Raw genomic sequence first — 25,453 nt, 5'->3', positions numbered from 1 at the left:
TGTGTATCACTAGCTGAGTTCAGGCCATAAACCTGATGCATCCAATTTAGATTTTTTTCTTCAGAAACAGCTGTCACACTGGTACAAAAGCAAAATACTGCAGATGCTCGAAATCTGAAATAAAAACAGAAAATGCTGGAAATACTCAGCAGGTCAGGCAGCATCTGTGGAGAGAGAAACAGTGTTAACGTTTCAGGTCAATGACCTTTCGTCAGAACTGAAAAAGGTTAAAGATATAACAGGTTTTAAGCAAGTGCAGAGGCAGGAAAAGGGGGGAGGGGAGGAAAGAACAAAAGTGAAGGTCTGTGATAGGATGGAAGGCAGGGGAGATTAAATGACAAAAGGGATGATGGTGCAAGGTAAAAGGAGGTGGTAATGGGACAAGTCACACTGATATGTTGCCTTCTTGTTGGACCTTGTAAGTAGCTGAGGATGTACAGGAAAGTATTGTTTCTATTATCATCTGCTTCTTTATTAATAAAGTTTATAGAAAAAATCTTTCTTTATAGGCAATCTGGTATGGTGTCTATAAATCTTGAACATGAAATTTTCCATGAGTTCCTGATATTGGGGAGTTGCCAATTAATTAACTTTTTGAAGTTGGGTTGACAGTTTGCTGCATCACAGAACAGAAAAAACAACCAAGGAAAAGAATCACAGTAACCTTCAAAATACAACAAAAAAAGTGTCAGAAATCAAGATTTCCTAGTGGGGAGGCTTGCCCCAAAACCCTCTTAAGAAATAAACGTTACATTACCAGAACTCATTTCCCTTTTCAAATATTTCTGTATCAACCACTGCAAAAATTACACTTTTGTGAACTTTTAAGTTTTTTTTGCTCTATGCAATACAATTAATTAAATGTTGGGTTTAGCTCCAGCCTAACTTATGACAAGGCCATGTTTCGGATGAGACGTTAAACCGAGGCCCCGTTTGCTCTCTCAAGGTGGACATAAAAGAACCCATGGCACTATTTCGAAGAAGAGCAGGAGAGTTAACTCTGGTATCCTGGCCATTATTTATCTCTCAATCAACATCACTAAAACAGATTATCTGGTCATTATCATATTGCTGTTTGTGGAAGCTTGCTGTGCACAAATTGGCTGCCGCTTTTCCTACATCAGAACAGTGACTACATTTCAAAAGGACTTCATTGGCTGTAAAGTGCTTTGGGACATCCTGAGGTCATGAAAGGCGCTATATAAATGCAAGTCTTTCTTTCTTGCAATATCATTGTAATTACCTGTAATTATTTCCATATATCATAGGCGAGACCGTTGGGTTTCAGTTTTCACAGGTAAAATAAATGAAATGAGGAATGTGATCCACAACACCAATAATAATCCTGAAATCCAATGTAATAAAAAAGAATTTAACTTATTCAGTGGCCTTGGTTATTGGTCTTTATTCAGGTTGTTTTTCAGTTGTTTTTGAGTTGTCAGCCTTTGAAAGTGTTTTTATCAGTTTCTCTTAATTTTGTAGATTGGCATTTGTGATTTTTGTATCTTGTACATATGTATTAATTAATAATACATCAAAAATGAAAATTGCTACAATAAATGGATAGAGTTTTGTTAGGTAAAGGTATCAAGGGATATGGGGAAAAGGCAGGTAAATGGAGTTGAAATACACATCAGCCACGATCTATCAGAAAGACTGAACAGGCTCGAGGGGCTGAATCGCCTACTATTCCTATGTTCCTAGCCATCAGTTAAACATTGGAAAGACCAAAACCATCGTCTTTGACCCCCGCCACAACTCTTTAACCTAATTTCCCCTCCCCAGCACTATCTCAGGTTGAACCAGACTGTCTGCAACCTTCTGCGCCCTATTTGACCTCGAGCTGAACTCCTGATCCGTATCCACTTCATCACAAAGACTGCCAAGTTCCACAACCGCAACGTCAGCCATCTTTGCCCTGCCTTAGCCCATCTGCTGCTGAAACACTTATCCATGCCTTTATCACATCCACACTCCTCTGTTCCAATGCACTTCTGGCCGGTCTCCCATTCTCCATAAACTTGAGCTCATCCAAAACTCTGCTGCCCACATCCTATCCACAACAGGTCTGGCTCACACATCATCCTTGTCCTTGCTGACGTAAGTTGGCTCTCAGTTCCCCAGTGCCTCCAATTTAAAACTTTCATTCTCATGTTTAAATCCCTTCAATACTTCAACTCTATCTATCTCTGAAACCAGCGATACCACCCGCCCACCAGAGTTCTGCATTCCAGCGACTCTGGCCTCATGCATCATCCCATCATTGGCAGTTGTCTAGGCCCTACACTCTGGTATTTCGTCTCCTGCCCCCTCCCTTCCTTTAAAACACAGCGTCAGTTTCCACATGTAGGCTGATGACACCCAGCTCTACTTCACCGCCACCTCTCTCGACCTCTCCACTGTCTCTAAATTGTCACACTACTTGTCCGACATCCAGTACTGGATAAGCAAAAATTTCCTCCAACTAAATATTGGGAAGACCAAAGCCATTATCTTCGGTCCCCACCTCAAACTCTGTTCCCTAGCCACTAACTCCATCCCTCTCCCTGGCAATTGTCTGAGGCTGAACCACACTGTTTGCAACCTTGGTGTCATATTTGACCCCAAGATAAAGCTTCCGACCACATGTCTGCGCCATAATTATGACTGTCTATTTCTACCTCTGTAACATCACTTGACTCCACCACTGCTGCTGAAACCCTCATCCATGCCTTTGTTACCTCTAGACTTGACTATTCCAATGCACTCCTGGGTGGCCTCCCATGTTCTACCCTCTGTAAACTTGAGGTCATCCAAAACTCTGTTACCCCTGCCCTAATTCGCACCAAGTCCCGTTCACCCATCACCCCTGTGCTCGCTGACCTACGTTGGCTCCCGGTTAAGCAACGCCTCGATTCTCATCCTTGTTTTCAAATCCCTCCATGGCCTCGTCCCTCCCTATCTCTGTAATCTCCTCCAACCCTGCAACCCTCCGAGATATCTGCGCTCCTCCAATTCAGGCCTCTTGAGCATCCCCGATTTTAGTTGCTCAACCATTGGCGGCTGTGCCTTCAGTTGCCGAGGCCCTAAGCTCTGGAATTCCCTCCCTAAACCTCGCCGCCCCTCTTTCCTCCTTTAAGACGCTCCTTAAAACCTACCTCTTTGACCAAGCTTTTGGTCACTGCCCTAATATCTCATGTGGCTCGGTGTCAAATTTTGTTTTATAAGTTCCTGTAAAGCACCCTGGGACGTTCTACTACGTTAAAGGGGCTATATAAATACAAGCTGTTGTTGTAAGACCCTCCTTAAAAGCCACCTTTCACCTCTCCTCGTATCCCCTTCTCTGGCTCGCACGTCTGATTAGGCCTCGGGACATTTTTCGAACTTAAAAGCGCTATATAAATGCAGGTTGTTGCTCCAAACTTCTAATGCACTGAAGGGACGGGAGTAAAGAGACGTCGGCCCCATGGCACTGATTACCCCGACCTTCTCAAGATGGCGTTCAATTCCAATCGTCTTTTTCGAACGAAACACACATTCAAATAAATAATACAACAACAGATTGCGATTTAAACATGAGATTCGTAAAATTTCAAGCAAGAAGGTGAAACTGGGGTGGCGAGGTCACCGCACAAGAGTTTCAGAAAATGATTTAGCTAAAAGCCCTTCATTTAATGGCGGAATGTTCGTTTCCTAGCAGCACGAACGTCTGGCGCTGGCGCTTTCGTGGCGTCACCGTAACCCAGGCAACGGGGGAGCTAAACAAAGCTTTCTCCACACTCCACAGCAGCTCCGACACTGAACGGCAGCATGACTTTACCACTCTTACCTGGAAACACATTCAACAGGAACGTGAGTAACAATCCAACCTCTTTTCTTGAAATACTAAGAATCTAGATATTTTAGAAACTATTTTCTCCTTTAAAATAGATTTTCAAACTGGGCTTCCCCAACCCAAACCCTCGAGGGGAATCCCAGGGGTCCCCAAGGTTTCTTAGGTCTGGTAATTAGTTTTCTTATTTTTTCTGTATTGACATTCTAGAGCATTATTGCTGTTTCTGTGCACGAATAGGACATGTTTTCTTCAAGTATTGTGTCTGAAGTTATGACAGGCTGCTCACAGGAGTGTGTTACTATTTGCAGGGAACCACTGCACAGAAAACGTTTAAAAGTACTGCTGTAAAAGGGCCTTGAATTTTCTCAGGGCCAGTGTGGTGGTTTCTCCGCCAGGTGATGACAAAGCTTGGTCTTCGCCTTAAGAGAAGTGTGTGTGACTTTAATAATAATAATAATTCAACTTTATTGTCATTGCACAAGTACATGAACAACGAAATGTGATCTTGCAAGCTCCCATGACTGGGAGAAGCAAAGCCGCTGCGTCGGTGCGCGCCGCCATTCCATTTCCACCATTCCTCCTGTCTGACAATCTTCAGCCCACCGCCCGGGTCTGCTCACCAGCCGCTCCTCCCGTGGCTCCTTCCATGACCTTCTCACCAACCGCCCCTCCTTGGGGCTCCTTCCGTGACCTTCTGCACCTGGTCTTCCCTGATGGTCACCCCTCCAGGTACTAACCAGGCCTGGCTCTGCTTAGCTTCCAAGCCTTGCCAGTGACCCTGTCCCTAGACCTAGGAACAGGGGGACAGGGGCGGACAGATGTTCCGTTTGCTCCCTGGAAAACAGAAGTTCAAAAGGTAGGCATCCACTGGAGTTCTCACTGCTCCTGTCTGGTCTGCCCTGAAAGCACTGCTTGCTGGCAAGATACCGATGTCCAGTGGAGAGCAGTGGTTTAAGTGGGAAACATACTGATGTTTCACACTGGGGTGATGGCTGACACATAGAAATCAGCCCTCTTATAATGGGGGTGATTTCCAATGTTGCTGTACACGTGGCAAGAAAGCACCCTGCACTGGGCACCTAAGATGTACCATTACTGGCAAGGGTGCCCGTCTGATGTATGAGTGGTCTGATTCTACCCTGGAAACTCTGGCAGAGTCAGGCTTTTTTCTTACTTTTAGGGTGCAATTCCTGTTAAACCATTATTATCGTGATCACAGATATTTGGAGCAGAATGTTTAATCTCACCTAAACTAAGGCAGTGGTTAAGGAAGAAAGTACCTGAGCCACACAAACCAAGAAGATCAAAGGTTCAATCCATGGTGTGTGCTGAGGCAGCTGATCTCAGCTGGGCAGGGGGCTGCAGGGACACTACATTATCTGCCTCAAGCCAGGTAAAAGCAGAACCAGGAGAGAGTAGTGAACTGCAGAAGAGAGGAGTTGAGGAGGATGGAGTCATTGACTATGTCAGAGGCACCAGAAAGGTTGAGAAGGATGAGGAGAACAGACATAAGAACCTAAGAAATAGGAGCAGGAGTAGGCCATTTGGCTCTTCTAGCCTGCTCCGCCATTCAACAAGATCATGGCTGATCTTCTACCTCAACTCCACCTTCCCGCACTATCCCCATATCCCTTAATTCCCAAAAATTTATTGACCTCTGTCTTGAATATACTCAATGGCTGAGCATCCACAGCCCTCTGGGGTAGAGGATTTCAAAGATTCACAACCCCCTGAGTGAAGAAATTTCTCCTCATCTCAGTCCTAAATGGTCGACACCTTATTCTGAGATTGTGACCCCGTGTTCTAGATTCCCCAGCCAGGGGAATCATTTTCTCAGCATTAACCCTGTCGAGCCCCATAAGAATTTTATATGTTTCAATTAGATCACCTCTCAACTCTAAACTTCTTGGGAATATAGGCCTAGTCTACTCAATCTCTCCTCATAGGGCAATCCCTGTTATATCTGTGTATCTTAATGTTGTGTCCTTCAATAATCAGACAACAGACTGCAGGGAACGATCAACAGGTGTTTACTGAATGAGGGTTCAAACTGCAACTGACTGTACAGATCACTACTCAGGGTTTATATACAGGTGTGGTCACTGCCGGTACTACAGGATACAGGAGCTGTAAAAAGTAGTTCTCCCCCTTAAAGGTACATACATTACAATTCCTCCCCTTTTAGATTAACAGTACCATAACACTCATTTAACAATTAAATATCAAACTAATTACAATTAACACTTTTAACATGCAACATTAACTGAAAATAGTCTATTTATAAATTCAGTCTTTGGGGAGGCTTCCTGATTCTTTCTGGATAACGCCTTTCCCGAGTGTCTCGCTCTTGGTGCGGAGGCGATTCTAACACCCTGTCGTCAGTTGATTCATCAGCTTCCTATGCTATTGTTTCTGAGGTAGATGCGACCTGTACGTCGGGTTCCTCACCAGGTACGTATGGCCGAGACATGGGATTGACTCGTTCCTGTGACTCTAGGACCTGGTCAGCATGGCGTCTCACAATGTTCTCCCCAACATCCACTGTGTACATTAGTGGCCCCTGCCATGTGCATATCGTTCCTGGTTGCCATTTCTCTGTTCGGTAGTCGCGGGCCAAGACTGGTTGCCCTACATTGAAGCTCCTTGTCGGCTTCTCATTGATGTGCTGGAATTGCTTACTCTCAACATCTCTTCGTACATTTGGTCTGAGCAAATCCAGACGAGATCTCAACCTTCGGTTAAAGAACATCATGGCCGGGGCCTGGTTGGTGACTGCATGTGTCGCATTTCTGTAGGCTAACAGGAAATTGTCCACCTTATGCTGCAGTGGAATGTCGTCATCGCACATGGCCTTTACTGCTTTTTTAAAGGTTTGTACGAACCTCTCAGCCAAACCATTTGTGGCTGGATGATACGGGGCGGATGTGTAATGCCATACCCCATTCCTTTTCATAAATCTTCGAAACTCTTCGGACACAAACTGTGGTCCGTTATCAGAGCAAATCTGCTCTGGCAAGCCGTTCCTGGCAAAAATGGTCCGTAGGACTGCAATAGTTTTCTCCATGGTGGTGGAGGACATTTTGATCACCTCAGGCCATTTCGAGTGCGCATCCACGGCTATTAAGAACATTGAGTCCATGAATGGACCAGCAAAATCAATATGCACCCGTTGCCATGGAGATGAGGGCCACTCCCATGGGTGTAGAGGGGCATGTGGTGGTGCATTTTGGACCTTCTGGCATCCTGAGCAGCTCTTTGTCAGGTCCTCGATTTGCTGATTGATCCCCGGCCACCACACATAAGCCCTAGCAAGGCTTTTTATTTTCACCCCTCCCAGATGACCTTCGTGAAGCTCATTGAGCACTCTCTCCCTTAACTTGGGTGGAATTACCACTCGGGATCCACACATCACGGTCCCCTGGCATACTGACAGCTGTTCTCTTCTGGATGAGAATGCTGGCAACAGTGAGTCGGCATGTGCTGGCCATCCCTTCACCGTCAAACCATATACCCGAGACAGTGTCGGGTCATTTCGGGTCTCCTTCTCTATACCAGCGTTAGTTACTGGCAAGCATTCAATTATAGTCGAATGAAATATTTCGACAGGATCCACTGCTGGTGCTTCCTCCGCAGTAGGCAGTGGCAGGCCTGATAGCCCATCAGCGTTTCCATGCTGTTTCGTGCCCTTATACTCGATTTCATATTGGTGCGCCCCTAGAAAAAGGGACCATCTTTGTAGCCGTTGCGCAGTCATCACCGGAACACCCTTCTTTGGATTAAAGATGGAGACAAGTGGTTGGTGGTCAGTCAGCAAGGTGAACTTCTGCCCGTGCAGATAGTGATTGAACTTTTTCACTCCCCACACTAGGCTGAGGGCCTCCCTGTCAATCTGGGCGTAGCTACGCTCGGCTGAGGTTAGTGACCGAGACGCAAAGGCTACTGGCCTCTCCGAGCCGTCCGGGAATTTGTGCGACAGCACCGCTCCAATGCCATAGGGTGATGCATCACACGCCAACCGAATTGGTAGTGCTGGGTTGAAATGAGCCAACACCTCTTTTGATGTGATCAACGCTTTGCTCTTCTGGAAAGCTCGTTTACATTCGTCACTCCACTTCCATGGTACCCCCGTTTGCAGTAGGGTGTTCGACAAATTCGGCAAGAACTTATGGTAGTCGTTCACCAGCCCGAGGAACGACCTCAGTTGTGACACATTTTCCAGTGCTGGAGCCTTGACTACTGCCTCAATCTTTTCAGGGGACTTATGTAACCATGGCCACAATACGAGATCTGCTTCTGGAAAAACTCGCATTTGTGGCGATTAGCTCAGAGCCCATATTCCTTCAATCTAGTGAGCACCTGCTCCAGGTTGGCGAGGTGATCACTGTCATTTTCGCCCGTGACCAGGATGTCGTCCAAATAACACTGGGTCCCTGGAATCCCTTGCAGGGCTTGTTCCATTGCCCTTTGCCAAATAGCCGGAGCTGATGCTACCCCGAACACCAGCCGGTTGTATTGGTAGAGACCTTTATGAGTGTTGATTGTGAGGTACTGTTTCGAGGCTTCTTCTACCTCCATTTGCAGGTACGCCTGGGCCAGATCAATCTTAGTGAAGCGTTTTCCTCCAGATAGCGAGGCGAAAATATCTTCAATCCGCGGAAGCGAATATTGTACCGTGTGAAGGACTGGGTTCACTGTCACCTTAAAGTCCCCACAGATGCGAACCTTCTTTGGTTCCCCAGGCGTATTACTCAACGACCTCTTCATTACAGGAACGATGGGTGTAGCCCACTCGCTCCAGTCCACTTTGGACAGTACTCCTGAACATTCCAAACCTTCCAGCTCTGCTTCGACAGCTGGGCGGATCGCATAAGGTACCGGTCTGGCCTTAAAAAACTTTGGGCTTGCATTTTCCTCTATTTTGATCGTTGCTGTTATGCCTTTTAGTGTTCCGAGTCCCTGCTGGAACACTTCTTGTGCGTCAGTTAGCATTTTTGACAGTCGTCCAGGTGTGACGTCGTCATCCTTTTTTGGCATCTACAGTCAGTGCTTGTATGGAATGCCAATCCAGCTGTATCTTCCGGATCCATTCATGTCCTAGTAGTGGTGGTCCTCCATCTGGCAATACATATAGGTCCATTTTTGGTGTTTCCTTGCCGTTATATATAACGTTCACCCTTATTTTTCCTTTGGTGTAGACGTTTTGCCCCGTGTACGTCTTCAAGACAATCTTTGTATCTCTCAAGGGTATATGTGAGAATAGCCGCTTGTAGTCCCTTTGGTTTATGACTGTTAGGGCTGATCCTGTGTCCAATTCCATTTTCACTTGGACTCCTGCTATCTTGAGCGTGACCCAGATAGTTTGGTGATCCTCCGTTTTGATCACATTATGTAGTTTCAGACAACCCAGCTCCTTGCTTCCGGAGTCTGTATCACTCTTCTGTTCGTCTGAACTACTCTCCGTCACCTTATGTACCTTCTTGTACTTCTCCTGTGGAGATTTCTTGCTGCTGGTTTTCTTTCCCGACCTGCAGACTCTTGCTATGTGTCCTACTTTTCCACACTGTCTGCACACTTTGTCCTTGAACCAGCAATCATTATGGTCGTGTGTTGTTCTGTCGCAGCGATAGCACTTCACTGTTCCGTATGACATTTCATTTGTGCCATATTCTTGCGGTCTCCGTTGTATCTCTGCAGCGCCCCGTGCTGCTGCTTCGTGTGATACTGCAATGCTGAAAGCCTTGTCCAGCGTAAGATCCTTTTCTGATAGAAGCCGTTTCTGGGTTCCTTCACTTTGAAGCCCACACACAAACTTGTCCCTTAAAGTATCTGCTAGTCCCATTCCAAACTGGCAGTGTTTCGATAGCTTGCGCAGTTCCGTTAAATACTCAGCATTACTTTCATCTTTATGCTGGTTCCTTTTGTGAAACTTAAATCTTTCTGCTATCAGCAGCGGTGTGGGGTTTAAGTGGTCCTGTACGATTGACACTATGTTTTCAAAATCCTTTTCTACTGGCTTCTCTGGGGTTACTAGGTTTTGTAGTAAGCCATACGTTTTTGCACCCATTGAATTCAACAATACCAGCGCTTTCTTGTCATCTGGCACTTCATTCGCCTTGCAGTATACTTCTATGCGTTCGACATATGTCGCCCAATCTTCGACTTCATTGTCGAACGCTGTGATACTGCCACTCTTCGTCATTTTTGGGTGTGGTTAGACTGGCTAAAAATGGCGTCTCCCACGCTTTCCTTTCTTCCCCGCTGCAGCTTAAAATGGCATCTCCCGCGCTTTCCTTTCTTCCCCACTGCGGCTTAAAATGGCGTCTCCCGCGCTGCTGCCAACGCCACTCTCGGCGGTCCTCGTGGCAAATGGCGACGCCCTGTGGGTTTCGTGCGCTGCTCCTGCGCTGCTGCCAATGCCGCTCTCTGCGGTCCTCGTGGCAATGGCAGCGCCTCGCGTTTTCCTGCGCGCCTCTCTCCCCCGTTGACGCTGCTTGGCCCTTGAACACCAGCTGCGCTCTGCTCTCTCTCGTCTCTCTCCCCGTTGACGCCGCTCGGTCCTGAACACTGGCTGCGCCCTGTGCGCTCTGCCCTTTCTCTCTCCCCCGTCGACGCTGCTCGGCCTTTTTCTGTGCTGCTCGGTCGGCTCTAGCCGCCGCTGTCCAGGAAGGGTCTGCACAGTACCTGTTGCCAGCCCGTTTCGCTGGACCACCGTGACTGGAAAGCCAAGCCTGGCTCTCGACAGCCTCCCCTGCGATGCTCAAATCTCCGCTGGATGACTCGGCGGTTGCCCGTGGTCGACGCCCGTGCTTCTGGACTCGACCTCCTTCCACTGTTCTCCAAGAGCGAATCCCTGGGAGGTGATGCAGAGTTGCAGGTAGGTTCGAATCTGCGTCGTCGCCAATGTTATATCCGTGTATCTTAATGTTGTGTCCTTCAATAATCAGACAACAGACTGCAGGGAACGATCAACAGGTGTTTACTGAATGAAGGTTCAAACTGCAACTGACTGTACGGGTCACTACTCAGGGTTTATATACAGGTGTGGTCACTGCCGGTACTACAGGATACAGGAGCTGTAAAAAGTAGTTCTCCCCCTTAAAGGTACATACATTACAATTCCCTCATCCCAGGAACCAGTCTAGTGAACCTTTGTTGCACTCCCTCTAAGGCAAGTATGTCTTTCCTTAGGTGAGGAGACCAGAACTCTCCACAGTACTCCAGGTGTGCCCTCACCAATGCCCTGTATAATTGCAGTCAGACTTCTTTACTCTTATACTCTAATCCCTTTGTAACAAAAGCTAACATACCATTTGCTTTCCTAATTGCTTGCTGTACCTGCATGTTAACTTTCTGTGATTCATGTACAAGGATACCCAGGTCCCTCTGAATACAAACATTTCCCAGTCTCTCACCATTCAAAAAATATTCAGCTTTTTTGTTTTTCCTACCAAAATGGATAACTTCACACTTCCCCACATTGTATTCCCTTTGCCATGTTCTTGCCCACTCAGTCAACCTGTCTATATCTCTCTGCAGCCTCTTTGCGTCCTCCTCACTTACTTTCCCACTTAACTTTGTATCATCAGCAAATTTCGATATGTTACACTCAGTCCCTTCATCTAAGTCATTAATATAGATTGTAAATAGCGGAGGCCCAAGCACTGATCCTTGCAGTATCCCGCTAGTTACAGCCTGCCAATCTGAAAATGTCCCGTTTATTCCTACTCTCTGTTTTCTGTCCATTAACCAATCCTCAATTCATGCTAATATATTACCCCCAATCCCATGAGTTCTAATTTTGTGTAATAACCTCTTGTGTGGCACCTTATTGAATGTTTTTTGAAAATCCAAATATACTACATCCACTGGTTCCCCCTTATCCATCCTACTAGTTACATCTTCAAAAAACTCTAACAGATTTGTCAAACACGATTTCCCTTTCATAAAACCATGTTGACTCTGCCTAATCATATTACAATTTTCTAAGTGCCCTGTTACCACGTCCCTAATAATAGATTCTAACATTTTGCCAACTACTGATGTCAGGCTAACTGGCCGATAGTTCCCCGTTTTTTCTCTTCCTCCTTTCTTAAATAGCAGGGTTATGTTTACAACCTTCCAATCCTTGGGGACTGTTCTAGAATCTAGGGAATTTTGGAAGATTAATACCAGTGCATCCACTATCTCTTTTAAAACCCTAGGATGCAGGTCGTCAGGCCTAGGGGATTTGTCGCCACTTAGTCCCATTAATTTCTCCAGCGCTATGTCTTTACTTATACAGATTTCTTTAAGTTCCTCATTCTCTCTAGACCCTTGGTTCCCCATTATTTCCGGAATGTTTTTTGTGTCTTCTACCGTGAAGACAGATACAAAGGGGGTGATTTTCATTCAGAAGTCGGGAAGGAGGTGGGACTACAACTTTCGGGGTTGTAGTCCCGCCTCCATTGAGATGTGGCCAATCCACGCGATTTTAACTTGATTGACCTGGTTGAGCCCACCCAGCGGGCTCAGCAGGCCGATTAAGGGCCACCCGGCAACAGGTGACGTCACAGACTGAAATTTCATCTGTCAAGACGTTTTGACAGATGAAATATCAGTGTTTCACAGCTGTTTGAAGCTGTCAAACACTGACAGTCTTACTTCTAACCTGAGTCCTTCTAGACAGACTTAGTTAGAAATCTCACTGGCACAGAAAGTTGCAGGCTGTCACTTTTGACAGATCGCAGCCATTCTGCTTTCTGTGCCGGTTAGATGATGGACTCCCGAAGCCTAGAGGAAGGAAGGCTGTAAAGGTAAGTACAGGTAATTTAAACTTCTTTAGACACACCAACCACACTTACCTTTGCACTAATGCATCCATCACTCACCTGAACACCGACATCTCGACCCCTCCAAGTCCTTCAACCTGACGGCCCGACTCCTCTAACTTGGCGTGGTTTGGAGCCATCGGGAATCCCACAGTTCAAGATTTAAAATAGGGATTAGGCTAAAAACTGCCTGTTAACTACCTGTTAACAGGCAGTTAATTGTCACGAATCCCTTCCCGCCTCGGGTAGGCGGGTCCCAGTGCGGGGCGGGTACCCGCCTCCTTTGAAACTTACATGGAGGCGGGTTGGGGGCGGGATGGTGTCAGGACCCCCGAATTCGGGACTTTAACCCCCCACACACCTCCAATCCCGACTCCACGGGTCAATGAAAATTGACCCCAAAGTATTTGTTTAATGTCCTGCCATTTCCTTATTGCCTATTATAATTTCTCCTGTCTCTGCCTCTAATGGGCCCACGTTTACTTTCACTAATCTCTTCCTATTTACATACCTATAGAAATGTTTACAAATCTGTTTTTATGCCTCTTGCTAATTTACTGTCATATTCTTTTTTCTCTTTCCTTATCAATTTCTTGGTCCTCCTTTGCTGAATTCTAAAATATTCAGGCTTACTACTCTTTTTGGCAACATTATAAGCCTCTTCCTTTGATCTAATACTCTCTTAAACTTCTCTTGTTAGCCACGGTTGGACCACTTTTCCTGTGGGGTTTTAGTGCCTTAAAGGAATGTATATTTGTTGTAAATTATGTATTAATTCTTTAAATGCTAGCCATTGCTTGTCTACCATCATACCTTTTAATGTAGTTTCCCAATCTACCTTAGCCAACTCACCCCTCATTCCTACGTAGTTTGCTTTGTTTAGATTTAAGACCCTTGTTTCGGACTTAACTAAATCACTTTCAGACACAATATAAAATTCTATCATATTATGGTCACGCGTCCCTAAAGGTCCCTTTACGACAAGATTATTAATTAACTCTTTAGATCTAGCATAGCCTGTTCCCCAGAGATAGGGAGCTACAATCAATATGGCTTTTGTACTTTCATCCACATGGTCTCTGTAATGTGGGTGGGGCAGAAGCCAGATTGGAGGGATTTGAATAAGGATTGGTGAAAGAGGTGGGAAAATAGTTGCAAAGCGACAACACATTCCAGGATTTGGAAAGGGAGGGAAGGTTTGAGTTTGGGTGGTAGTTGGAGAAAGAGGAGTAGCCTTCGTGTATTTCTAGAAGGCAGTGTCAGTTATAGGAATTATTAGCGGGGTTGGGGTTATTGTCTCTGGCCAGTCAGAAGCCTCTGAGCTGCTCCAGGGACCCCCGTGCAGTTTCGAAGCGCTCCCCTATTCCTGGTTCTGACCGCCGGACTTATTCGGTAGCGATGTAGACAGAAAAACGTGACTCGTGGTTGGGTGCAAAACAGACCAGTATTTATTGAAACAAAAAGAAAGAAACAACTTAAAAATAATCGATACAACACCCTTATGCCTGGTACAGCACTTTTGCTTAACACAACACTGTTACTTCAATACAGCACTTTTAATACAGCACACTTAGGCCTAGAAATTCAGTGCCCTTAGCACCGATTTTGCGGCACTAGAGGGCCTAGCGCTGCAATTGGCGCCGGTTCCTAAATTGCCTGGGGCCCTTCCGCGGCGGTAGACCGGTAGCGCTGTGCCGGCACCGATGACGTCATCGGTGTGTGCAGCATCCCGGTTGCCGTGGTAACCCGGCCCCAAGCCGAAATTCAGTTGCGCCCGCCTCGCCCGTGGCAGGCGCAACTAAGACTCTGGCAACAGAGTCTTCCCCCAGTGTGCGCCGGCGCATAAAGGTGGAGCGGCGGCCGGCCGCGTTCCCGGCGGCCGCCTGCCCGCACCTCCCTTCCCGGACTCCTGCATTCCCCCCCCGCGGCCCTGATCAGTGTCTCATGCGAGCCCGGCACTTCCCCGAGGTGCCGGGCTCAGATGTCGGGTCAATCCGCCGGACAGTTGTCGGCTGCAGGCAGCTCCTCCTTAACAGGAGGAGGAGGCCTGCAGTTCCCCCGCCTGCCGCACCGCATCGGGTGCCGCAGCGGGGGATTAGCGCCGGGAAACCCAAGTTCACGCCCGTTTTGAGGCGCTAAAGGAGGGTTTTAGCGCCCGCCGCCGTCTGGGCCCGGCGCACCTGAATTTTCGTCGGGCGCTGCCGCATTACCGCTGGCGCAAACTTTCTGGCGCTACAGTCCTGGCAAGACCAGAACCCAATTTCTAGGCCTTAGTGTCCACTACAGCACTTTTCTGCTTAGTGCAACACTGTTACTTAAATACAGCACTTTTAATACATAGAAACATAGAAACATAGAGATAGGAACAGGAGTAGGCCATTCGGCCCTTCGAGCCTGCTCCGCCATTCAATGAGATCATGGCTGATCTTCGTCTGAGATCATAGCTGATCTTACCAGTTCAGTACCCCGTCCCCGCCTTTTCTCCGTAACCCTTAATCCCCTTAGCCTTCAGAAATATATCCAATTCTCTCTTGAAAATATTTATTGAATTAGCCTTCACAGCCCTCTGTGGCAGGGAATTCCACAGGCTCACCACTCTTTGAGTGAAGAAATTCTTCCTCATCTCTGTTTTAAATGATTTGCCCGCTATTTTTAGACTGTGGCCCCTGGTTCTGTGCTCCCCGGCCATTGGAAACATTCTCTCTGAATTCAGCCTGTCCAGGCCTGCCATAATTTTATATGTTTCGATGAGATCCCCTCTCAATCTTCTAAACTCCAGTGAGTACAAGCCCAAACTATTTAATCTCTCTTCGTAGGTCATTCCCGCCATTCCAGGTATCAGCCTGGTGAATCGCCGTTGCACTCTTTCCATGGCAAGAACATCCTTCCGCAGATGGGGCGACCAAAACTGTACACAATACTCCAGATGCGGTCTCACCAGCACCTTGTACAGCTGTAGTAAGGTATCCCTATTCCTATACTCGAACCCCCTTGATATGAAGGCCAACATACTATTTGCCTTCTTAATCGCCTGTTGCACCTGCATGCTCTCCTTCAGTGACTGGTGCACAAGAACACCCAGGTCCCTCTGCACTTCCCCATCTCCCAATCTATTGCCATTTAGATAATAATCTACCCTCCTGTTTTTACCCCCAAAGTGGATAACCTCGCATTTATCCACATTATAGTGCATCTGCCACGTATCCGCCCATTCCCTCAACCTGTCCAAATCGCACTGTAGCCTCCTGACATCCTCATCAGAGCCCACCCCTCCTCCTAGTTTAGTGTCGTCAGCGAATTTGGAAATATTGCATCCAATTCCCTGATCCAGATCATTTATATATATTGTGAACAGCTGGGGTCCCAGGACAGATCCTTGCGGCACCCCGCTGGTCACTGCCTGCCACTCCGAAAACGAGCCGTTTATTCCAACTCTCTGTTTTCTATCCGCCAGCCAGTTCTCTATCCACGTTAATACTTTGCCCCCAATCCCATGAGCCTTAATTTTGCATGATAATCTTTTGTGTGGAACCTTATCGAAGGCTTTCTGGAAGTCAAGGTACACCACATCCACTGGCTCTCCCCCATCTATTTTACCAGTTACTTCCTCAAAAAATTCCAGCAGATTAGTCAGACACGATTTACCCTTTGTAAATCCATGTTGACTCTGTCCGATCCTTTCCCCATTTGTCAAGTGCTCCGCTATTTTATCCTTAATAATGGACTCTAGCATTTTGCCCACAACCGATGTAAGGCTTACTGGTCTATAATTCCCTGCTTTCTCTCTACCCCCCTTTTTAAATATTGGGGTAACATTAGCTACCCTCCAATCCACGGGTACTGTTCCCGAGTCAATGGAGTTCCGGAAGATGATCCTTAGAGCATCTGCTATCTCCAGGGCCACCTCCTTAAGTACCCTAGGATGTAGTTTATCAGGCCCCGGGGATTTGTCGGCCTTCAGTCCCCTCAACTTACCCAACACCATATCCCTAGAGATACTAATTTCTGTCAGCTCCTCCCTCTCATTAGTCCCTATGTTTGCCGATATTCCTGGGAGGTTATTTGTGTCCTCCTTTGTGAATACAGAACCAAAGTATGAGTTTAATTGGTCTGCCATTTCCTTATTCTCCATTATATATTCTCCCGAATCGGACTGCAAGGGACCGACTTGGGATTTTACCAGTCTTTTCCTCCTGATATACCGATAAAAGCTTTTGCAGTCTGTCTTTATGTTTGCTGCAAGTTTACTTTCGTATTCTATTTTCCCCTTCCTGATTAATCCCTTTGTCCTCTTTTGCTGTATCCTGTACTGCCCCCAATCTTCCGGTCTGGTGCTTTTTTTTGCCAGTTGATATGCCCTTTTTTTTGATTTTATGCTGTCCCTAATTTCCCTCGTTATCCACGGTTGAGTCACCTTTTTAGGTTTATTTTTATGCCAAACCGGTATAAACATGTTCTGGAATTCTTCCATTCTATCTTTGAATGCTTGCCATTGTCTATCCACTGTCAATCCCCCCAGAAACACCACCCAATCAATCTTACCCAATTCCCGTCTCATACCCTCGTAATTCCCTTTATTTAAGTTCTGGACCTTAGTCTCTGATTCAATTTCCTCACTCTCCATCTCGACTGAGAGCTCGATCATATTATGATCGCTCTGACCCAAGGGGCCTCGTACAAGAAGATTGCTGATAAGTCCCTTCTCATTGCACAATACCCAGTCTAAAATGGCCTGATCTCGAGTCGGCTCCTCGACATATTGGTCCAGATAACCGTCCCGAAAACATTCCAGGAATTCCTCCTCCTCAGAATTTTTACTAATTTGGGTAGTCCAATCAATATGTAAATTAAAGTCACCCATGATGACAGCTGTGCTCTTATCGCACGCTTCTCTAATTTCCCTTTTTATGCCTTCCCTCACCTCCATATTACTATTTGGAGGCCTATATATCACACCCACAAACGTTTTCCTCCCCTTGCTATTTCTCATTTCTACCCATACAGATTCCGTTTCATCCGAGTTAATATCCTTCCTTTCCATTGCATTAATCCCCTCCTTTACCAGCAATGCTACCCCACCTCCCCTACCTTTTTGCCGATCCTTCCTAAATATTGTATATCCCTGGATGTTAAGTTCCCAGCCTTGCCCACCCTGCAGCCACGTTTCTGTAATCCCAATCAAATCATACTTGTTTACCTCTATTTCCACAACTAATTCATCCACCTTGTTCCTAATGCTTCTAGCATTAAGATACAAAGCCTTCAGGCTTGCTTTTTTCACACTCTCATTATGAATTAGTTTGGCCCTTTGTGTTTCTCTCCTTTGCTTATTGCTTCTCACCTTTCTACCATCTATTTCTGACTTCATATGACTTCCCTCTTTTCCACTACCTAGGTTCCCATCCCCCTGCCAAATTAGTTTAAATCCTCCCGAACCGCCCTAGAAAATATTACCCCGAGGACATCGGCTCCCTCACAGTTCAGGTGTAGACCGTCCCCTTGGTACAGCACACTTAGTGTCCACTACAGCACTTTTCTGCTTAGTGCAACACTGTTACTTAAATACAGCACTTTTAATACAGCACACTTAGTGTCCACTACAGCACTTTTCTGCTTAGTGCAACACTATTACTTAAATACAGCACTTTTAATACAGCACACTTAGTGTCCACTACAGCACTTTCCTGCTTAGTGCAACACTCTTACTTAAATACAGCACTTTTAATACAGCACACTTAGTGTCCACTACAGCACTTTTCTGCTTAGTGCAACACTGTTACTTAAATAGGGGAGGAGAAAACGGACACAACGAGGGAAAATTGACTAAAATTACAGTTTTAACAAAATTCCCCTTAATTCCCACCCCTATACCTCTTCTGAGTTGCCTTGTAATGGGCCAGAAAATGTATGCCCACCAATGAACACCTGCCCCATGCCCTTGCGGTCTTAGATTCTTCACCACCCCGAAAATGGAAATACCCCAGTGTTTTAAAAGTAACTGCTGGTATTCCACTCCCTTGGGCAGGCTCCCGAGTTGTAGATGGGGCACGGAGGTGAGGCTGCAGAGAGAGAGAAAGATGGCTTCTTGAGAAGCTATCTTATACCCCATTTGGGGCCGAAATCTTCCCGCCCAAATCCGGATGCATCTGGGCTAAACAAAAGGGATCCGATGTCCCCATTGACTGTGATGGGTTTTGGATGAATTACTCATTTCCCTTATGATGGGTTTTTGAATGTATTCCCATTCATCGTGATGGGTTTGAATAGAGCTGTCTTGGTTTGAAAAAAACACATGTCTATTTCCTTAATTGCTGAGTAAACAGCCCTTGGATGTTAGTGTAAACAATCTGATTGTCCTGTGGTCACGCCCAACCACAATTGATTGGCAGTCTCAAGTGGTTAATCCTTTGTGTCAACATTGTAGACTCTCTATAAACAAACATCGATTGTCCTGCAGGGAAACTCCCTGAACTGCCTTTGATTGACAGTTTAAATACTCCATTGCTTCAGGCCTGGGTTTTTTTTCTAAATCCTTTGTCAGCCATCTTTGATTTTCCCTTTTCATATGCACACAGACTGTGTGGTGTCTTCTGCCACGAGGTCGGACAGCCATCTTTGATTATCCTTTTTCACAGACACACACACAGGCTGCCTTTCAAGTCCTTTTTGTCAGTCCGTGCTTTGAACAGAGACTGTCTTTTGTCTTCTACCATGAGGTCTGACGGCCATTTTGATCCCTGGATTTTTAAAGGTATATTCTACCCAGGTATTCTTTAATCAAAAATCAATCTTCGGAACTGTAGAAAATTTGAAATTATTGCGAAATCTTACAGTCCTCCATCGGATACTAAAACTTGCTTGTAGTATCCTGTCCAAAGGTGAGCAATAACTTCTGACCTCCACAAACAACCTTCCCTTAATACTTATCTAAATCTATCTTCGATCCCCCAACACCTCCATCTCCCCTACCCAGAGAGAATCGCAGTACACGGTAGTCATCTATCGACAGAATACAAGATTAGTTAAATAATCAATACACGGAGGGGGTCCAATGCCCCTGCACCACTTGTATTCACAATAATTCAAGCATGGAGGGGGTCCAATGCCCCTGCACCACTTGCAACATAGTTTTTAACATGATACAACATCTTTAATGGGATTATCACCAAGCCAACATATCTGCTAAAAATACACATGGAAGAAAACGAGCTTCCCTTTTTTTTTTGCCTGACACTTTATTAAATGGCACTATTCTTCAGCCATAAATGTATTTTAAATTTTCACCATGCAAACATAACAATTCATAGGCATATGCAATTTGTTCCCTTAACTCCAAACAATAATAACAAGCTTTGTAAATTCTTAATGTTAATCGAGTTTCCAATAACAGTTTAAATGTTGTGGGCATCTGCTTCCTGCAGACCCCCTCCTTCGTGGACTAGGGGTGCTTCCTTTCTCGAATCACCCGAAACACGATGGTCCTCTGTATCTTCCGGAACTCTGAAAAAGACTAAAAAAACATCTAGCCAGATCCCCTGGCTCGGGGGAGTGTGATCAGGTCCTGCGACCTCGATTCACAATGCAATTCTGGAATGGTACCATACTTAAGACTTATAACTAATAATAATTGCAATATGAAATCTAAAATTAACACGCACTACCTTAATCCTTCATTGCACATTACTTGCGCAAAGCTATATACAAGCGCCGCCCGTCTTCGGGCGGCCAGCCTAATCCCTGTTTAGGCTGTCACAGGCTGCTCCCTGCGGCGTGGCTGGACTGGTTCCAACTTCTTGTCCCTCACAGCTTATGGCTGCTGGTTGGGGACTTCTGCCTTTTGGCTTCTCCCTGACTCGGGAGACCGCCCTACTCCACTGGAAAGTGGGTGACCATACTTTCTTGGGCTGGGGTACCCGAAGAGACCTCCTAGGGAGTGTCGCTGGTGGGGCTACCCTGGCGAGCAGATCCTTAGCTTGGGTCACACTCCCTGCTGGCTGGGGACCTCCTCCTTTGGGTCCCTCCCTTCCTAAACCTGGGCTGGGGACAGGCAATCCCTTGCCACCGGCTGCCGGTGGCTGAGAGCCTTCCCCTTCAGGTCATAAAACCTGGTTCAGGCTCCTCCCCGGAGTCCCACAAGAGAAGGGGAATCACTTGGGCCAGGTGCTGGGGGACTTCTCCTCTCATACACGCGACTGTGCCTGCGTGAGCAGTCTGTGTGTGTGTGTATGCGCTGCAGGCTGTGGATTTCTAATCTCAGGCACAATCCCAGCTGCCTGTTTCCCTGCCCCCTGCTTAAACAACCTGCATTGTCTGATATAACTGGCTGCCTGCCAGTAATCCTGTTCAAAATCCTTTTCCCTCACCAGGGCGGCTTTAAAGGTGGAGTCTTGGGCCTGGACCTGCTTTTGGTCCGGGGCCAAAGCTATCCCCTGTGTGCCCCCTTTATCCCGGAATGTTGCTACCGGACCTGCTCTACAGGGGTCTCAGAACTCTCCTTTCCTGTTCCCCTGCTTAAACAGCTCGCACTGGTCATGAATGACTCCTCCCCTAACACAAGCCACAGCGCCTGCCTGTGCAGCCTGTGAGCTTGTACCTGCTGCGGGCTGGGGATTTCTGTCCTCAGGTTCACTCCCAGCTGCCTGTTTCCCTGTGGGTCCCATTAAGCTAGATGGGACCTCGTTAGACCGGGGTGAATTGGTCAGGTCTTCCGAGTGGACCACCGTGCTGGAGGCTCCAGTGTCCACCGAATATCTCCCCTGCACCATCTTCACCCCCATCTCAACATAGGGCCTGCTCCCCTCAGCATTTTTGCGGGGACACAGGTCCACAGGCTGCGCTGGCCCTAGCCATTGCTGGGAGTGAGGTGGGGCAGACGGGGTCAAAGCACCGGTGGTGGCTGCTACTCTCCCCTGGCCAGTCAGAAGAGACCGTAGGGACTGTAAAAATGACTCGATTGCTGCGGGAGGGAGGTTTGGCCCTGCCTTTTGGGCTGGGGCTGTGGGATCCTTTCCCTTGTCCTTCCAAGGATTTTTACAGTCTTTTCTCCAGTGACCGTCTTTCCCGCACCCGTAGCAATTTAACCTAGCCTGAGAGGGCCGGTTCCCCTCCTGGTGCCACTCTTTCTTACTCTGGCTCCCAGGTTTAACCTCATGGACTCTTCCCTTGGGTTGGGGAGCCTCGATACCCCTCATGTTCCTGAAGGCTACTGTGAGCCGGTGGATCACTGCTACTTCAGTGGTCTGGTGGTTTCGGGGGTCAAACCAAGCCACGACCTGGGCTTGGATCTGGGGTAGGCTGTTTGTCATGAGACACCGGAGCCAGTGAGTCAATTGGACTGGGTCCAGTGCTGCCCGCCCTGGCATTCCTGGGCATGCGCTCCAGTAGACTGGCCACAGCCTGTCTGCGAATGCCTGCGGGGACTCCCCTGGGAGCTGCACCGTTCTTTACACCCGAGCGAACGGGCTACCATTATTGAGTCCCATGGCCTCCAATACCTCATTCTTGGGACCCTCATACTCCCTCTGCCCCCTTTTGCACTCGCCAGATAGGGCCTGGAGGAGATCACCTGTCAGGGAAAACAGCAGCATTTTTGCTTGCTCTGCATCATCACAGTCATTTACACAAGCTGCCTGCTCTATCTCCCTGAAGTGCAGAGAGGGGTCTCCCTTTTTAGTGAGCTTGGGGATGTGGCTAACCATGTCCCTGAGCTGGTGGGTGCCATACGGCACCACAAACTGATTCTGGATGGCCCCTGGATCATCTTCATCAAAGGGTGGACCGTACCTCCATTGTCGGAGGGGGTACACTGGTCCTGGTCCTGGCCTATCTAGCGAGGCCTGCTGTGCTTCCTCTACCACCTCATCCTCCACCCCCCTTTGCTGCCAGAGCTCCTGAAAGCTCGGAGCCATGGGTGGCGGTCGTGGGACCTCTGATTCCCTGACCAACCTTTCCCTGGGTGTTGCCTGTGGGATGGTTTTACTTGGGTTGCCAGTAAAATCCGACTGACCTGCCTTCGAGCTGATCAGACATATCATCCCGTTTGCCCTCTTTAAAGCCATATTCAAGCTTTCTATCTCTGCCCTACAGGGGCCATGATCTGCTTCCTCGAACCCTTGCTCGCAGGCCAGCTTATATGCTGCCTTTACCTCCCTAACCTTTTCCTCCTGCTCTTTTATTTCTTGTATGAGGCGAGCATTCTCCTCCCGCACCCTCATCTCATTGCTCTTGGCCTCTGCAACTAGGCACTTCAGGTACTCTGACTCGTGCCTCGTGTGGCTTTTGCCCTCACTAAACTGAACCACCAGGCGCTCTATCTTGGCCTGGTATTCTTCAACCTCCCTTTCCCTATCCCAACTCTCTGCTCTAGATTCCCTAAGCCTGCGGGTGACTTCCTCAAGCCTGCGGGCACCTAACCATAAACAGATCAGGGGCATGAGAAAAAGAAAACCAACAACTGCTGCTCTTTCCAGACCCAAACCACCGTCTGCTACATCGCACACTGTTGCTGACGGTCCTGCCGCGGTCACCATTTTGTAGGAATTATTAGTGGGGTTGAGGTTATTGTCTCTGGCCAGTCAGAAGCCTCTGAGCTGCTCCAGGGACCCCCGTGCGGTTTCGAAGCGCTCCCCTATTCCTGGTTCTGACCGCCGGACTTATTCAGTAGCGATGTAGATATAAAAACGTGACTCGTGGTTGGGTGCAAAACAGACCAGTATTTATTGAAACAATAAGAAAGAAACAACTTAAAAATAATCGATACAACACCCATATGCCTGGTACAGCACTTTTGCTTAACACAACACTGTTACTTAAATACAGCACTTTTAATACAGCTCACTTAGTGTCCACTACAGCACTTTTCTGCTTAGTGCAACACTGTTACTTAAATACAGCACTTTTATTACAGCACACTTAGTGTCCACTACAGCACTTTCCTGCTTAATGCAACACTGTTACTTAAATACAATACTTTTAATACAGCACACTTAGTGTCCACTACAGCACTTTTCTGCTTAGTGCAACACTGTTACTTAAATAGGGGAGGAGAAAACGGACACAATGAGGGAAAATTGACTAAAATTAGTTTTAACAAAATTCCCCTTAATTCCCACCCCTATACCTATTCTAAGTTGCCTTGTAATGGGCCAGAAAATGTATGCTCACCAATGAACGCCTGCCCCGTGCCCTTGCGGTCTTAGATTCTTCGCCACCCCGAAAATGGAAATACCCCAGTGTTTTAAAAGTAACTGCTGGTATTCCACTCCCTTGGGTGGGCTCCCGAGTTGTAGATAGGGCATGGAGGTGAGGCTGCAGAGAGAGAGCGAGATGGCTTCTTGAGAAACTATCTTATACCCCATTTGGGGCTGAAATCTTCCCGCCCAAATCCAGATGCATCTGGGCAAAACAAAAGGGATCCGATGTCCCCATTGACTGTGATGGGGTTTGGATGAATTACCCATTTCCCTTATGATGGGTTTTTGAATGTATTCCCATTCATCGTGATGGGTTTGAATAGAGCTGTCTTGGTTTGAAAAAAACACATGTCTATTTGCTTAATTGCTGAGTAAACAGTCCTTGGATGTTAGTGTAAACAATCTGATTGTCCTGTGGTCACGCCCAACCGCAATTGATTGGCAGTCTCAAGTGGCTAATCCTTTGTGTTAACATTGTAGACTCTCTATAAACAAACATCAATTGTCCTGCAGGGAAACTCCCCGAACTGCCTTTGATTGATAGTTTAAATACTGCATTGCTTCAGGGCTGTTTTTTTTTTCTAAATCCTTTGTCAGCCATCTTTGATTTTCCCTTTTCATATGCACACAGACTGTGTGGTGTCTTCTGCCATGAGGTCGGACAGCCATCTTTGATTATCCTTTTTCACAGACACACACAGGCTGCCTTTCAAGTCCTTTTTGTCAGTCCGTGCTTTGAACAGAGACTGTCTTTTGTCTTCTGCCACGAGGTCTGATGGCCATTTTGATCCCTGGATTTTTAAAGGTATATTCTACCCAGGTATTCTTTAATCAAAAATCAATCTTCGGAACTGTAGAAAATTTTGAAATTATTGCAAAATCTTACACAGTTTTGGTGGAGACAGGTGATGATGGCAACCAATGGGGTGCTATCAGCCATTCTAATGCATTGATTTGGCTGAGCAGAGCAGGTATCCTGGCTTGCCTGAGAATAAAAGAATTATAGATGCTTCCCAGGTAGCATACATTGATATGTAGAATGAAGTAGCTTACATCACTCATAATCCCCACTACCTTGCAGTAAAGAGAGGAGAGTAGCATTCAGAGGTCATGGGTCTCTGTTTAAGCGCCACTCTCCTGGACCCTGAATGACTTCAGAAGGATATAGACAGGTTAGTTTAGTAGATTTAGCAAATAGATATCAAATGAAATTCAGGGCTGAATTTTAATGTGGAAGACGGGTTGAAGACTGGGGGCTCCGAAGCGGTCGGGAAACTTGAGAGAATGGGTTTCCTGCAGGCCCTGCCAAATTTAACGACAGGGCCTGATTTGCATGGGAAGCCTCTGTTTCCCACCTGCAGCCAGCCAGAGGAGGGAGGGAGGGATCGCATGGGGGCCGTGGTGGCTGGAGGAGCATGGTGGGGTGGGGGGGATTTGTAGTGGGTCAGGGGCCGGAGGGCGGCTGGAGGAGCACTGGGGAGGGAACACGTGGGGGCCGTGAGGCGGCCGGCAGAGCAGAGGCTGGGGGGGAGGCAGAGATCGCGGGCTCAGAAGAGCACAGGGTGGGGGAGGAGGCAGAGATTGTGGGCCATGAGGAGCACGGGGTGGGGCAGGAGGCAGAGATCGCGGGCCGGGAGGAG

The 25,453-nt window shown here is 47.1% G+C and overlaps 1 protein-coding gene across 2 annotated transcripts in view; it reads left to right on the top strand.

Moving 5' to 3' along the window:
- The first annotated feature begins 3,727 nt into the window (after nucleotides 1–3,727).
- efhc2 (EF-hand domain (C-terminal) containing 2) overlaps nucleotides 3,728–25,453 on the top strand; it is a 210,585-nt gene continuing 188,859 nt past the window's right edge. For both annotated transcript variants that reach the window (XM_086006688.1, XM_086006687.1), the window contains exon 1: nucleotides 3,728–3,831. In XM_086006688.1, the coding sequence (XP_085862814.1) occupies nucleotides 3,790–3,831 (42 nt within the window). In that variant the 5' untranslated portion in view covers nucleotides 3,728–3,789. The remainder of the gene's footprint in view (nucleotides 3,832–25,453) is intronic.

Source organism: Somniosus microcephalus, chromosome 14, assembly GCF_052327205.1.
Source record: "Somniosus microcephalus isolate GS21.2 chromosome 14, FLI_Smic_1.0, whole genome shotgun sequence".
Classification (NCBI taxonomy): Eukaryota; Metazoa; Chordata; class Chondrichthyes; order Squaliformes; family Somniosidae; genus Somniosus; species Somniosus microcephalus.
The sequence above is the reverse complement of the archived record's forward strand: the minus strand, read 5'-3'. Positions and strand labels throughout refer to the sequence as shown.